General features: G+C 39.9%; 1 protein-coding gene across 1 annotated transcript in view; it reads left to right on the top strand.

The window, feature by feature from the left end:
• Positions 1-13,317, top strand: part of LOC134370672 (mitogen-activated protein kinase kinase kinase kinase 4-like) — an 83,433-nt gene that overhangs the window by 16,811 nt on the left and 53,305 nt on the right. Inside the window, 1 exon segment of the mRNA XM_063087696.1 lies at positions 8,368-8,458. Coding sequence (XP_062943766.1) covers positions 8,368-8,458 — 91 coding nt within the window.

The following is a 13,317-nucleotide window of genomic DNA, read 5'->3' as shown; positions in this document are numbered from 1 at the left end:
TGTCCCAAACCTGAGGGTTGATTACATATGGAAAAGGAGTAGTAGGTGGGACAGAATTTTGGGATTCTCCCTGTGTGAGGAAATGGAGATTATGTGTTTTAATATCTTCAGTGAGTGTAGGGTTAAGCTTGTGTGTAGCTTGGTGAATAGGTCTTGTCCTATTATAGCAGTGAGGCAGGTAGGTATGGCCAGGAAAGAATGAGCAAAAGCTGTGTCTTGTATGGCACAGGTTAATGGTGGGCTTATCATAGGTTTGGAAATTTGACCATTTACCCCATAATAGAGATTGAGGAACAGAAAAACAGAGGCCCCACATGTTCAGGAGGAACCAAGAAAGTGGCCCTCGTATTGAGCAAAAAAGATATCAGCTTACCTGCCACCTACATATTTACCCTGGGTTCAGCCTTGTTGCTGGTCACAGTGGGGGCCTCTGAGCCCAGGCAGAAGCAGTCTTTGGTGGCACGTCCCAGAAGTTCTGGGAGGTTCAGTCCCGGCTCAGATTTGGGTGTTGGAGTGACGGCCCCAGGCCCAGAGGCATGAAGGCCGTCAGACTTGTAATGGTGCGTTCTCCCCCAGGCCAGACAGGGTCTCGGCAGAGCCTTGGGATCTGGGCAAGCTGTGGCCCAATGTCCTTCCTTGCCACATTTGGAGCACAGCCCTGGAGGAGGTCAGTGTTGTACTGTTGGTGCTTTAGGATTCTGACTGCACTGGAAGGTAGGGGCCCTCATTTGGAATTTAGCCTGATCCCTTTTTACCTTTGGTAGACTTTGTTCCTCACCTCTATTATTAAAGACCTTAAAGGCTATCTTAATTAGGTCATTTTGAGGGGTTTGAGGGCCTCTATTTTTTGTAGCTTTTTCTTCATATCTGCTGAGGTAAATTGTGGATGTAGCTATAATTGGCCTGCTTCAGGGGTTGGGTCTAGGTTGGTGTATTTAAGAACAACCTCTGGGAGTCAGCTCATAAAAAGAGCCAGGTTTTCATCTGACCTTTGTGTTACTTCTTGGATTTTGTCATAATTTACTGCCCTGAGTGCACCTTTCTTCATGTCTTCTATTAAGCAAGTAATTGGTTATGTTCGTTTAGCTCCATCTTAAGAGTTGGTTTGGTTGTCCCAGTTAGGGTCCGTTTGAGAGACTGCCACAGTCCCTACTGGATATCTGGTGCGGTCTTGAGTGCGTGGAGAGTCTGCAAATGAAGTAGTGGCTGGCCAGACCCTATCCTTTTCTTCTGGGTTGAGAGTAGAGGACGTGATGATGTACATATCATGCCATGTAAGATTATAGGTATATGTTTAATATAGAAATTCTTTAACATACTGTGTAGGGTCTAGTTTCCTTTCTATTTGGGAAAGGTGAGAGGGAGAAGGGGACATGGACACGTGCAATGCCTTCTGTTCTGGCAACCTCCCGTAGGAGAACCTTTCACTGGGGGAGACAGATGAAGAACTGACAACAACTTGAGGAGTACATGCTGGAGGGAGATCTAATTAAGGCAGAGGAAGTCAAGGCTTGAACTGGAAATGAAAGAAAGAGGAGGAAGCAGCCAGCTGGTGAAGGGGGTCCTAGAATCAATCCTGCATAGAGAGCAAAGGATGAATAGACATCCTGCTAGGAACACATATAGGAAAACTCCTATAAGCAGCAAAAGCATGCTTGGCACATTTGCTGGGACCATTCTAGACTGTGAAAGACTCAAGTGCTCACTAGGCCAAGAGTGGGTTCTCTCAGCCAGCAGCAACCACAGGGAGATGCAAAAGCAGCTAGTCTCTATAGTAGCAGTCACAGCCACCGTGCAGATGGCATGCCAGACTCTCAACTGCACTGACACGAGAAGAGACACTGGCGGAGAGCACCCCATGACCAGAAGGACACTAGACCAGAAGCACATCAATACCAGGAGCACTCAAAACCAGGAGAGCACGAGACCATGAGTGCTTGAAACTGGAGCACCCGTGCATTTGTCAGGTCTGTGTGTGGACTGTGGTCAGGATATCACCAGAAATGTCCTACTGCCTCTTGTCCTCTGAGCATCAGTTTCCTGGCCTGGTCCTTGTGTGTCAGCTGTAATGAGCACTTCTCAAAGCCTGCCTCTTCTTGGTAGAACGTGGGAGGAATGACCAATGGAATAGGCAAGTCATCTCTTTTTTCCAGTATCTTTTAATTTTTGAATATATTTTTAAGTGTTCTTTCTTACCTAGATTCCCTAAACTGGGTGAGGAGGAATCTGGGTGAAACCTGGGGAATGAGAGGATGGAGGAGAGGGGAGGGAGGAGGAACACATTTGTACTGATTCAGAAAGGTCCCTTTAAACTGCATTTTGTGCACTTGAGTTCTGTGCTCCTTTAACACCTTCAGTGTATGAGTCTTAACTGTGGTCTGGGCCGTGCATGTCATTCTCACTTACACACTTGGGTTGCTTTTCTTTTATTCTGTAATTTGCCTCAGTTTGGCCAGAGAGGAGCCTGACCAGTGTTCATCATCAGGGGGAGGTGTCAGCTGTTGTTCTGCTGTTTCATTACCAGTGCTTATTATATTTTAGGTCTGAGCATTCTTGTCCTCATAGAACGTGTGACCTCAGTGTAGGCAGGATGAACCACGTGAATGTTCTTTGAGGATGCTGGAGAGCAGTGCTTTCCAAAGTTTATACCCAGGCAATCATTGTTTAGTTATTACTAAAATCATATGTAATATGTATATTTAAGCATTGATGTTGGGCAAGATATAAAAGAAGCCTGGGTTGTTTGAGGCCCTGAGTCAACTTGAGTATGGAAGGTGAAAGGACATCTTTTTGAGATGCAGCAAATCTTTTCCACTTCAGTGGCATCTGAAGAGCTTCCTTCACCTACGTTTTGTGTAGAATGGGAGTTTTTCCTATGACTGGAGTTTAAATTAACTAAAAACAAACAAATGCCTCAGGGAGAGTTGAGTATCTTTCACTACTGTGTGTTTATTATTGGAGTTATTAAGAGTCGGTTTTGGCAAAGGGAAAGCAAGATGGTAAGATGGAAGTGAGGTCTCATGGGAAGGGAAGGCAGCCGCCCCCAGGCAGATTACCTGGGGCATCAAAAACACAGTCGTGGGAGGCTCTTTCTGTAGCAGTGAAACCTTTGCTCATTTCTCAGTAGATGTTAGACTTAGACACTATGTTAAGATCCTCAAAAGGATGAGGGTTGTGAGCACGTAGGCCTCAGATCAGTAGAAATGCTGTCTCAGGCCAGCCCACTGAAACCCTCTGGACCAGAAGGTTTACCAGCAAAGCCAGCCTGTTCCTTCCATCGCACTTCCACGTTCACATTCTACACAGCAGTTTTCTCGTTGTCTTAGAAGCCAACATTTCATATTGAGTATGGGAACTTACAGCTTACCGTAACCTATACTGGGGGACAGCCTTGACTGCTCTTTTGTTCTATGCCTACAAATGAAATAGAGTTCCAGGAAAAAGTTTATGAGTTTTTCAGCATTGATTCATTTGCCCTATGATGGGGTATTTACTGAGTATTTGGACTTGACATTCCTGCTAAGGAGGCATAATTGTGGCCTAACTTCTGGCATGGGAGTAGTCGAGCACACACACACACTACCAGGTACTTCATACCGGAAAACTTATTTATTTTTCAGAATAATCATAACTCAAGTTAACATTGTTGCTGAGCTATTAGACACACTTAAAAGCGTTTCTGTAGTGATCCTTTAGAAGTATGGATAGGGAAATTGGCATCGTTTCATACGTTTACTACTGGTAAGGAGCAACATTGCATGTGGGCCACATTTGTTTGAGAAGATGTGGGTGCTTATGTTTCCTGATCAGATAAACCTGTGGGTGCTTATGTTTGTTGCTCAGATAAACCTGTGGGTGCTTATGTTTGTTGCTCAGATAAACCTCCTGTGTAAGGAGGTTTGTGAAAGTTAGAGAACAAAAATAAACTGAATTAATGGAAGTAGGAATAACAAAAGAATTAGGGAAGCTACATTTTTTTGTCTTGTCTTTTCCTGTTTGAACTTATCCCATGCTGAAAGGAAGGACTTTCTTCCCAAATATAGCACTTCCTAACTGTAGTACCATGTATTTTTAGTGCCTTTCTCCCTAGTCAGTGCTTTGTGGTGTAACACTGCATGTCCTGTGCTGTGAAAAGTAACCATCAAATAAGCTCCACTTTTTTACAGGCAGACTAGTAAATGAGTATCAGAAACCCCCTGTGTTAGGAAAATTAGGGTTGTAGAGCAGCTACTGTATTCATTTCCTATAAGGTAATGATAACAACAATAAAACTCCACAAAAAAAGTTAAACAGGAAAATCAAATAAACCCTTCCTTCTAATCTGCCCGTTTTGGATTGAGACATTTCAGAGTAAGCAGGTTGCTGTGTCTGAAGGAGGCACGCTATAGATTTGGCTTCTCTAGCTAAGAACAGAACAAGTAAATGAGTTGTGAAAATGATGAATTGCTGTCTTTTGGGCCATATTTGGATGCAACATGTGTTTTTGTTCTTCCACCACCTCTCAGAAGAGACAGGCTCTTGGGTTTCATTCCAGATAGAAGGTCATCAAAATGTGTGATATGCCCAGTAGGGGTTGTTTCCTTGGGAAAGAAAGATACTTTATTTGAACTCAAGGCTCTTTTTTTTTTTTTTTTTTTTAATTTTATTTTGTCGATATACATTGTAGCTGATTAATGCTCCCCATCACCAAAACTTCCCTCCCTTCTCCCTCCCCCCCCTCCCCCCCAACAATGTCCTTTCTGTTTGCTTGTTGTATCAACTTCAAGTAATTGTGGTTGTTATATCTTCTTCCCTCCCCCCCCCGATTTGTGTGTGTGTGTGTGTATGTGTGTGTGTGAATTTATATATTAATGTTTAGCTCCCTCCAATAAGTGAGAACATGTGGTATTTCTCTTTCTGTGCCTGACTTGTTTCACTTAATATAATTCTCTCAAGGTCCATCCATGTTGTTGCAAATGGCAGTATTTCATTCGTTTTTATAGCTGAGTAGTATTCCATTGTGTAGATGTACCACATTTTCCGTATCCACTCATCTGATGATGGGCATTTGGGCTGGTTCCAACTCTTGGCTATTGTAAAGAGTGCTGCGATGAACATTGGGGAACAGGTATACCTTCGACTTGATGATTTCCATTCCTCTGGGTATATTCCCAACAGTGGGATGGCTGGGTCGTATGGTAGATCTATTTGCAATTGTTTAAGGAACCTCCATACCATTTTCCATAGAGGCTGCACCATTTTGCAGTCCCACCAACAATGTATGAGAGTTCCTTTTTCTCCGCAGCCTCGCCAGCATTTATCGTTCATAGTCTTTTGGATTTTAGCCATCCTAACTGGGGTTAGATGGTATCTCAATGTGGTTTTGATTTGCATTTCCCGGATGCTGAGTGATGTTGAGCATTTTTTCATATGTCTGTTGGCCATTTGTATATCTTCCTTAGAGAAATGCCTACTTAGCTCTTTTGCCCATTTTTTAATTGGGTTGCTTGTTTTCTTCTTGTAAAGTTGTTTGAGTTCCTTATATATTCTGGATATTAATCCTTTGTCAGATGTATATTTTGCAAATATTTTCTCCCACTCTGTTGGTTGTCTTTTAACTCTTTTAATTGTTTCTTTTGCTGTGCAGAAGCTTTTTAGTTTGATATAATCCCATTTGTTTATTTTTCCTTTGGTTGCCCGTGCTTTTGGGGTTGTATTCATGAAGTCTGTGCCCAGTCCTATTTCCTGAAGTGTTTCCCCTATGTTTTCTTTAAGAAGTTTTATTGTCTCAGGGTGTATATTTAAATCCTTAATCCATTTTGAGTTGATTTTAGTATACGGTGAGAGGTATGGATCTAGTTTCATTCTCCTGCATATGGATATCCAGTTATCCCAACACCACTTGCTGAAGAGGCAGTCCCTTCCCCAGTGAATAGGCTTGGTGCCTTTGTCAAAGATCAGATGGCAGTAAGTGTGTGGGTTGATTTCTGGATTCTCTATTCTATTCCATTGGTCAGTGTGTCTGTTTTTATGCCAGTACCATACTGTTTTGGTTATTATAGCTTTGTAGTATAGCTTAAAGTCAGGTAGTGTTATGCCTCCAGCTTTATTTTTTTTGCTCAGCATTGCTTTGGCTATTCGTGGACTTTTATTGTTCCATATAAATGTCTGAATAGTTTTTTCCATTTCTGAGAAAAATGTCTTTGGAATTTTGATGGGGATTGCATTGAATTTGTATATCACTTTGGGTAGTATGGACATTTTCACTATGTTGATTCTTCCAATCCAAGAGCATGGAATATCTTTCCATCTTCTTGTATCCTCTCTAATTTCTCTCAGCAGTGGTTTGTAGTTCTCATTGTAGAGATTTTTCACCTCCTTGGTTAACTCAATTCCTAAGTATTTTATTTTTTTGGTGGCTATTGTAAATGGGCAGGCTTTCTTGATTTCTCCTTCTGCATGTTCACTATTGGAGAAAAGAAATGCTACTGATTTTTGTGTGTTGATTTTGTATCCTGCTACTGTGCTGAAATCATTTATCAATTCCAACAGTTTTTTTGTAGAGGTTTTAGGCTGTTCGATATATAGGATCATGTCATCTGCAAACAGGGACAGTTTGACTTCATCTTTTCCAATCTGGATGCCCTTTATTTCCTTCTCTTCTCTGATTGCTCTGGCTAGTACTTCCAACACTATGTTGAATAGGAGTGGTGAGAGTGGGCATCCTTGTCTAGTGCCTGTTCTTAAAGGAAAAGCTTTCAGCTTTTCCCCATTCAGGATGATATTGGCAGTGGGTTTGTCATATATGGCTTTAATTATGTTGAGATACTTTCCCTCTATACCTAACTTATAGAGGGTCTTTGTCATGAATGAGTGCTGAACTTTATCAAATGCTTTTTCAGCATCTATAGAGATGATCATATGGTCCTGGTGTTTGAGTTTATTAATATGGTGTATCACATTTATTGATTTGCGTATGTTGAACCAACTTTGCATCCCTGGGATGAATCCCACTTGATCATGATGAATAATTTTTCGTATGTGTTGCTGTATTCTGTTTGCTAGTATTTGAGGGGAAAATTTATTGCATTAAATGCTCACTTCAGAAGAATGGAAAGATGGCAAGTGAACAACCTAACACTTCACCTTAAAGAACTAGAAAAACAAGAACAATCCAATCCTAAAGTTAGCAGACGGAAAGAAATCATTAAGATCAGAGCAGAACTGAATGAAATTGAAAACCAAAAAACAATTCAAAAGATCAATGAATCAAAAAGTTGGTTTTTTGAAAAGATAAATAAAATCGACAAACCATTAGCATGGCTAACAAAAAAAAGAAGAGAGAAGACTCAAATAACAAAAATTAGAAATGAAAAAGGCGATATTACAACTGATTCATCTGAAATACAAGGAATCATTCGAGACTACTATAAACAACTATACGCCAACAAATTTGAAAATCTGGAGGAAATGGATAAATTTCTGGACACACACAAGCTCCCAAAACTGAACCGTGAAGACGTAGAAAATTTGAACAGACCAATAACAATAAAGGAGATTGAAGCTGTTATCAGAAGGCTCCCAACAAAGAAAAGCCCAGGACCAGATGGATTCAGAGCAGAATTTTACCAAACATTCAAAGAGGAATTGACACCGATTCTTTACAAACTATTCCAAAAGATTGAAACGGACGCAAATCTCCCAAACTCATTCTATGAAGCAAACATCATCCTGATACCAAAACCAGGTAAAGATATAACCAAAAAAGAAAACTACAGGCCGATATCCTTGATGAATATAGATGCAAAAATCCTCACTAAAGAACTCAAGGCTCTTTTGACAGCAGAATCATTTTACGCTATGGTAGAGGCGGGATTGATCAGCACTTAGCAGTTTGTCGCTGTGCAGTGGGAAGACTAGCCAGTGTTGGAGAGCCAGATTTTAAACCCCTCTCTAGGCCTTAGCTTTTCCCGTGGAGTGTGTCTAGTTCAAATATACCCTCGGGGTCACCCACTGCAAGATAGATGTTTAGCGTGGGAAAGGAACCGCTCTGTATAGAAATAGCACAAATTATAGCAGAGAAACTGCAGATGGTAATCTAAAGTGTCATAAAGGCACAGCTAGAAAGTGGTAATGTTGCTCACCTGGGGAACTTAACCCTGTTGGGATGGTGGGGAGTTGGGGTGGTGTGGGGCTTCTTTCATTGTGTGTGTTTAATATTGGTGATGTCTTGCTGGGAATGCACTGAGTAAATTTTATGTTCTAAATATGAATTCACAGAAACTTTTGGCCCATGTGTGTATGCACTTTGTTCTGAAAGGCGTGTTCCTAGCTGTTTATCCTTACAGCAACAAAGAACTAAAATTTAGATCTGTCTTTGCTATTCAGGGACTGGCACATCTTCACATTCATCATGTGATTCACCAGGATATCAAGGTCCAGAACGTACTGCTGACCGAGAACGCAGAGGTGAAACTTGGTATGTGACAGACTTGCAGCATGATCTCCTACTTGCCCTGGCACAAACCATTGACACTCCCTGCACCGATGTTTTCTGTTTCTGTTCCATGCAGGAATGTGGAACTGGGCTAATTGCTTAGCCTGGCTCCAACTTCCCTTCTTCCGTGCTTCTATCTGTTGCTCTGTTCTCTATATAGCCGCCACACCGATTTTAAAAATCAGACCATGTCACTTTCCTGCTTAATGACCTTTAGTGGCTTTTTATTTTACTTTGGATAAAATCCACATTTCTTACCGTGGCCCATAAAAAGCCATGTAGGATCTGGCCCCTGTTACTTTCCTACCTCATTTTGTGACTCTCTTCATTTTTTCCTGTCTATTTTTTTTTTTTTAAACTTGGAACTTGCCTCAGGGCCTTCGTACGTACTGTTCCCCATTGCCAATATTTGGCCTCGTTTTGAAGTCATAATTTTTCCCTCATTTTCAGGGGCCTTCTCTGACCCTCTGATCAGTCTTGGGCCCCCTGCTTGTTTCTTACATAGAATTGTTCACAAATGATAATTATATGGTTATTTGTTGACTTGTGTTTTGGTCTCCTTTAACAGAGTATAACTTCTAGGAGTGCACTGACCAGGATTCTTATCCAGCACCTAGTGTAGGGCCTTCATTTCAGTAGGTGCTCAATGAATTTCTGCATGGGTGGGTCATTGCAGCCCATCGTATCTTCCCAGAGATGATTTTACGATGGTTCTTTTGTATTTCCTGTTTCCCTTAGCTGAGTTTTGTTCCCATTCCACTTTCATGTAATGATTCTGTCAAAATTCTAAACAGATTAGCATTTATATTTTTTCCACTAAGCCATTACACACCAAATATTTCTTTATACTTTTTCTTAAAAAGATCTGGTTCACCTTTCTTTCGAAAATGTTAGGTACAGTAGTTGTACTTTAAAAATAAAATCCTCATCATTGTCTGCTTACATGGTGTCTACATTTATTGGTCATTTGCGGATGAATAGTCTATCCAGTTGGAAACTTCCCTCAGAGCTAAGATAGGAAGCACTAAAGTTGTTCTCATACCTAATGACTCAGTGTGTTCCCTGCACTGACCTCACGGGGCTAGGCCTGTGACATTCCCTCAGTCATCACTTAGTGATTGGTTGCTGTTGTTGTCCATGTTGCTGGGAAGCTTGCTTATTTATTTATTTTTTTAAGTTTTATTTTGTCGATATACATTGTGGCTGATTATTGCTCCCCATCACCAAAACCTCCCTCCCTTCTCCCTCTCCCCCCAACAATGTCCTTTCTGTTTGCTTGTCGTATTAACTTCAAGTAATTGTGGTTGTTATATCTTGTTCCCCCCCCGGTTTTGTGTGTGTGTGTGTGTGTGTGTGTGTCTGTGTGTGTGTGTGTGTGTGTGTGTGTGAATTTATATATTAATTTTTAGCTCCCACCAATAAGTGAGAACATGTGGTATTTCTCTTTCTGTGCCTGACTTGTTTCACTTAATATAATTCTCTCGACGTCCATCCATGTTGTTGCAAATGGCAGTATTTCATTCGTTTTTATAGCTGAGTAGTATTCCATTGTGTAGATGTACCACATTTTCTGTATCCACTCATCTGATGATGGACATGTGGGCTGGTTCCAACTCTTGGCTATTGTAAAGAGTGCTGCGATGAACATTGGGGAACAGGTATACCTTCGACTTGATGATTTCCATTCCTCTGGGTATATTCCCAACAGTGGGATAGCTGGGTCGTATGGTAGATCTATCTGCAATTGTTTGAGGAACCTCCATACCATTTTCCATAGAGGCTGCACCATTTTGCAGTCCCAACAACAATGTATGAGAGTTCCTTTTTCTCCGCAACCTCGCCAGCATTTATCGTTCAGAGTCTTTTGGATTTTAGCCATCCTAACTGGGGTTAGATGGTATCTCAGTGTGGTTTTGATTTGCATTTCCCGGATGCTGAGTGATGTTGAGCATTTTTTCATATGTCTGTTGGCCATTTGTATATCTTCCTTAGAGAAATGCCTACTTAGCTCTTTTGCCCATTTTTTAATTGGGTTGCTTGTTTTCTTCTTGTAAAGTTGTTTGAGTTCCTTATATATTCTAGATATTAATCCTTTGTCAGATGTATATTTTGCAAATATTTTCTCCCACTCTGTTGGTTGTCTTTTAACTCTGTTAATTGTTTCTTTTGCTGTGCAGAAGCTTTTTAGTTTGATATAATCCCATTTGTTTATTTTTCCTTTGGTTGCCCGTGCTTTTGGGGTCGTATTCATGAAGTCTGTGTCCAGTCCTATTTCCTGAAGTGTTTCTCCTATGTTTTCTTTAAGAAGTTTTATTGTTTCAGGGTGTATATTTAAATCCTTAATCCATTTTGAGTTGATTTTAGTATACGGTGAGAGGTATGGATCTAGTTTCATTCTCCTGCATATGGATATCCAGTTATCCCAGCACCATTTGCTGAAGAGGCAGTCCCTTCGCCACTGAATAGGCTTGGTGCCTTTGCCAAAGATCAGCTGGCAGTAAGTGTGTGGGTTGATTTCTGGATTCTCTATTCTATTCCATTGGTCAGTGTGTCTGTTTTTATGCCAGTACCATACTGTTTTGGTTATTATAGCTTTGTAGTATAGCTTAAAGTCAGGTAGTGTTATGCCTCCAGCTTTATTTTTTTTGCTCAGCATTGCTTTGGCTATGTGTAGTCTTTTATTGTTCCATATAAATGTCTGGATAGTTTTTTCCATTTCTGAGAAAAATGTCTTTGGAATTTTGATGGGGATTGCATTGAATTTGTATATCACTTTGGGTAGTATGGACATTTTCACTATGTTGATTCTTCCAATCCAAGAGCATGGGATATCTTTCCATCTTCTTGTATCCTCTCTAATTTCTCTCAGCAGTGGTTTGTAGTTCTCATTATAGAGATTTTTCACCTCCTTGGTTAACTCAATTGCTAAGTATTTTATTTTTTTGGTGGCTATTGTAAATGGGCAGGTTTTCTTGATTTCTCGTTCTGCATGTTCACTATTGGAGAAAAGAAATGCTACTGATTTTTGTGTGTTGATTTTGTATCCTGCTACTGTGCTGAAATCATTTATCAATTCCAGCAGTTTTTTTGTAGAGCTTTTAGGCTGTTCGATATATAGGATCATGTCATCTGCAAACAGGGACAGTTTGACTTCATCTTTTCCAATCTGGATGCCCTTTATTTCCTTCTCTTCTCTGATTGCTCTGGCTAGTACTTCCAACACTATGTTGAATAGGAGTGGTGAGAGTGGGCATCCTTGTCCTGTTCCTGTTCTTAAAGGAAAAGCTTTCAGCTTTTCCCCATTCAGGATGATATTGGCAGTGGTTTTGGCATATATGGCTTTAATTATGTTGAGATACTTTCCCTCTATAGCTAACTTATAGAGGGTCTTTGTCATGAATGAGTGCTGAACTTTATCAAATGCATTTTCAGCATCTATGGAGATGATCATATGGACCTTGTGTTTGAGTTTATTAATATGGTGTATCACATTTATTGATTTGCGTATGTTGAACCAACCTTGCATCCCTGGGATGAATCCCACTTGATCGTGATGAATAATTTTTCGTTGTGTTGCTGTATTCTGTTTGCTAGTATTTTAGTGAGGATTTTTGCATCTATATTCATCAAGGATATCGGCCTGTAGTTTTCTTTTTTGGTTATATCTTTACCTGGTTTTGGTATCAGGATGATGTTTGCTTCATAGAATGAGTTTGGGAGATTTGCGTCCGTTTCAATCTTTTGGAATAGTTTGTAAAGAATCGGTGTCAATTCCTCTTTGAATGTTTGGTAAAATTCTGCTGTGAATCCATCTGGTCCCGGGCTTTTCTTTGTTGGGAGCCTTCTGATAACAGCTTCAATCTCCTTTATTGTTATTGGTCTGTTCAAATTTTCTACGTCTTCACGGTTCAGTTTTGGGAGCTTGTGTGTGTCCAGAAATTTATCCATTTCCTCCAGATTTTCAAATTTGTTGGCGTATAGTTGTTTATAGTAGTCTCGAATGATTCCTTGTATTTCAGATGAATCAGTTATAATATCACCTTTTTCATTTCTAATTTTTGTTGTTTGAGTCTTCTCTCTTCTTTTTTTTGTTAGCCATGCTAATGGTTTGTCAATTTTATTTATCTTTTCAAAAAACCAACTTTTTGATTCGCTGATCTTTTGAATTGTTTTTTGGTTTTCAATTTCATTCAGTTCTGCTCTGATCTTAATGATTTCTTTCCGTCTGCTAACTTTAGGTTTGGATTGTTCTTGTTTTTCTAGTTCTTTAAGGTGAAGTGTTAGGTTGTTCACTTGCCATCTTTCTATTCTTCTGAAGTGAGCATTTAATGCAATAAATTTTCCCCTCAATACTGCTTTTGCAGTATCCCACAGGTTTTGGTATGATGTATCATTGTTTTCATTGAATCTAATAAATTTATTAGATTCAATAAATTTATTCAATAAATCTAATTTATTGAATCTAATAAATTTTTTGATTTCCTGCTTGATTTCTTCTTGGACCCCTATGTCATTAAGTAGAATGCTGTTTAATTTCCATGTGTTTGTATAGTTTCCAGAGTTTCGTTTGTTATTAATTTCTAGTTTTAATCCATTGTGGTCTGAGAAGATGCATGGGATAATTCCAATTTTTTTGAATTTATTGAGACTTGATTTGTGACCTAATATGTGATCTATCCTGGAGAATAATCCATGTGCTGATGAGAAGAATGAATATTCTGAGGTTGTTGGGTGGAATATTCTGTAGATATCTGCCAAGTCCAATTGGTCTAGAGTCTTGTTTAGATCTTGTGTTTCTCTACTGATTCTTTGCCTAGATGATCTGTCTAATATTGACAGTG

The sequence above is a fragment of the Cynocephalus volans genome, chromosome 2 (assembly GCF_027409185.1).
Source record: "Cynocephalus volans isolate mCynVol1 chromosome 2, mCynVol1.pri, whole genome shotgun sequence".
Taxonomy (NCBI): domain Eukaryota; kingdom Metazoa; phylum Chordata; class Mammalia; order Dermoptera; family Cynocephalidae; genus Cynocephalus; species Cynocephalus volans.
Note: the sequence above shows the minus strand (reverse complement) of the source record. Positions and strands in the feature narration are given on the sequence as shown.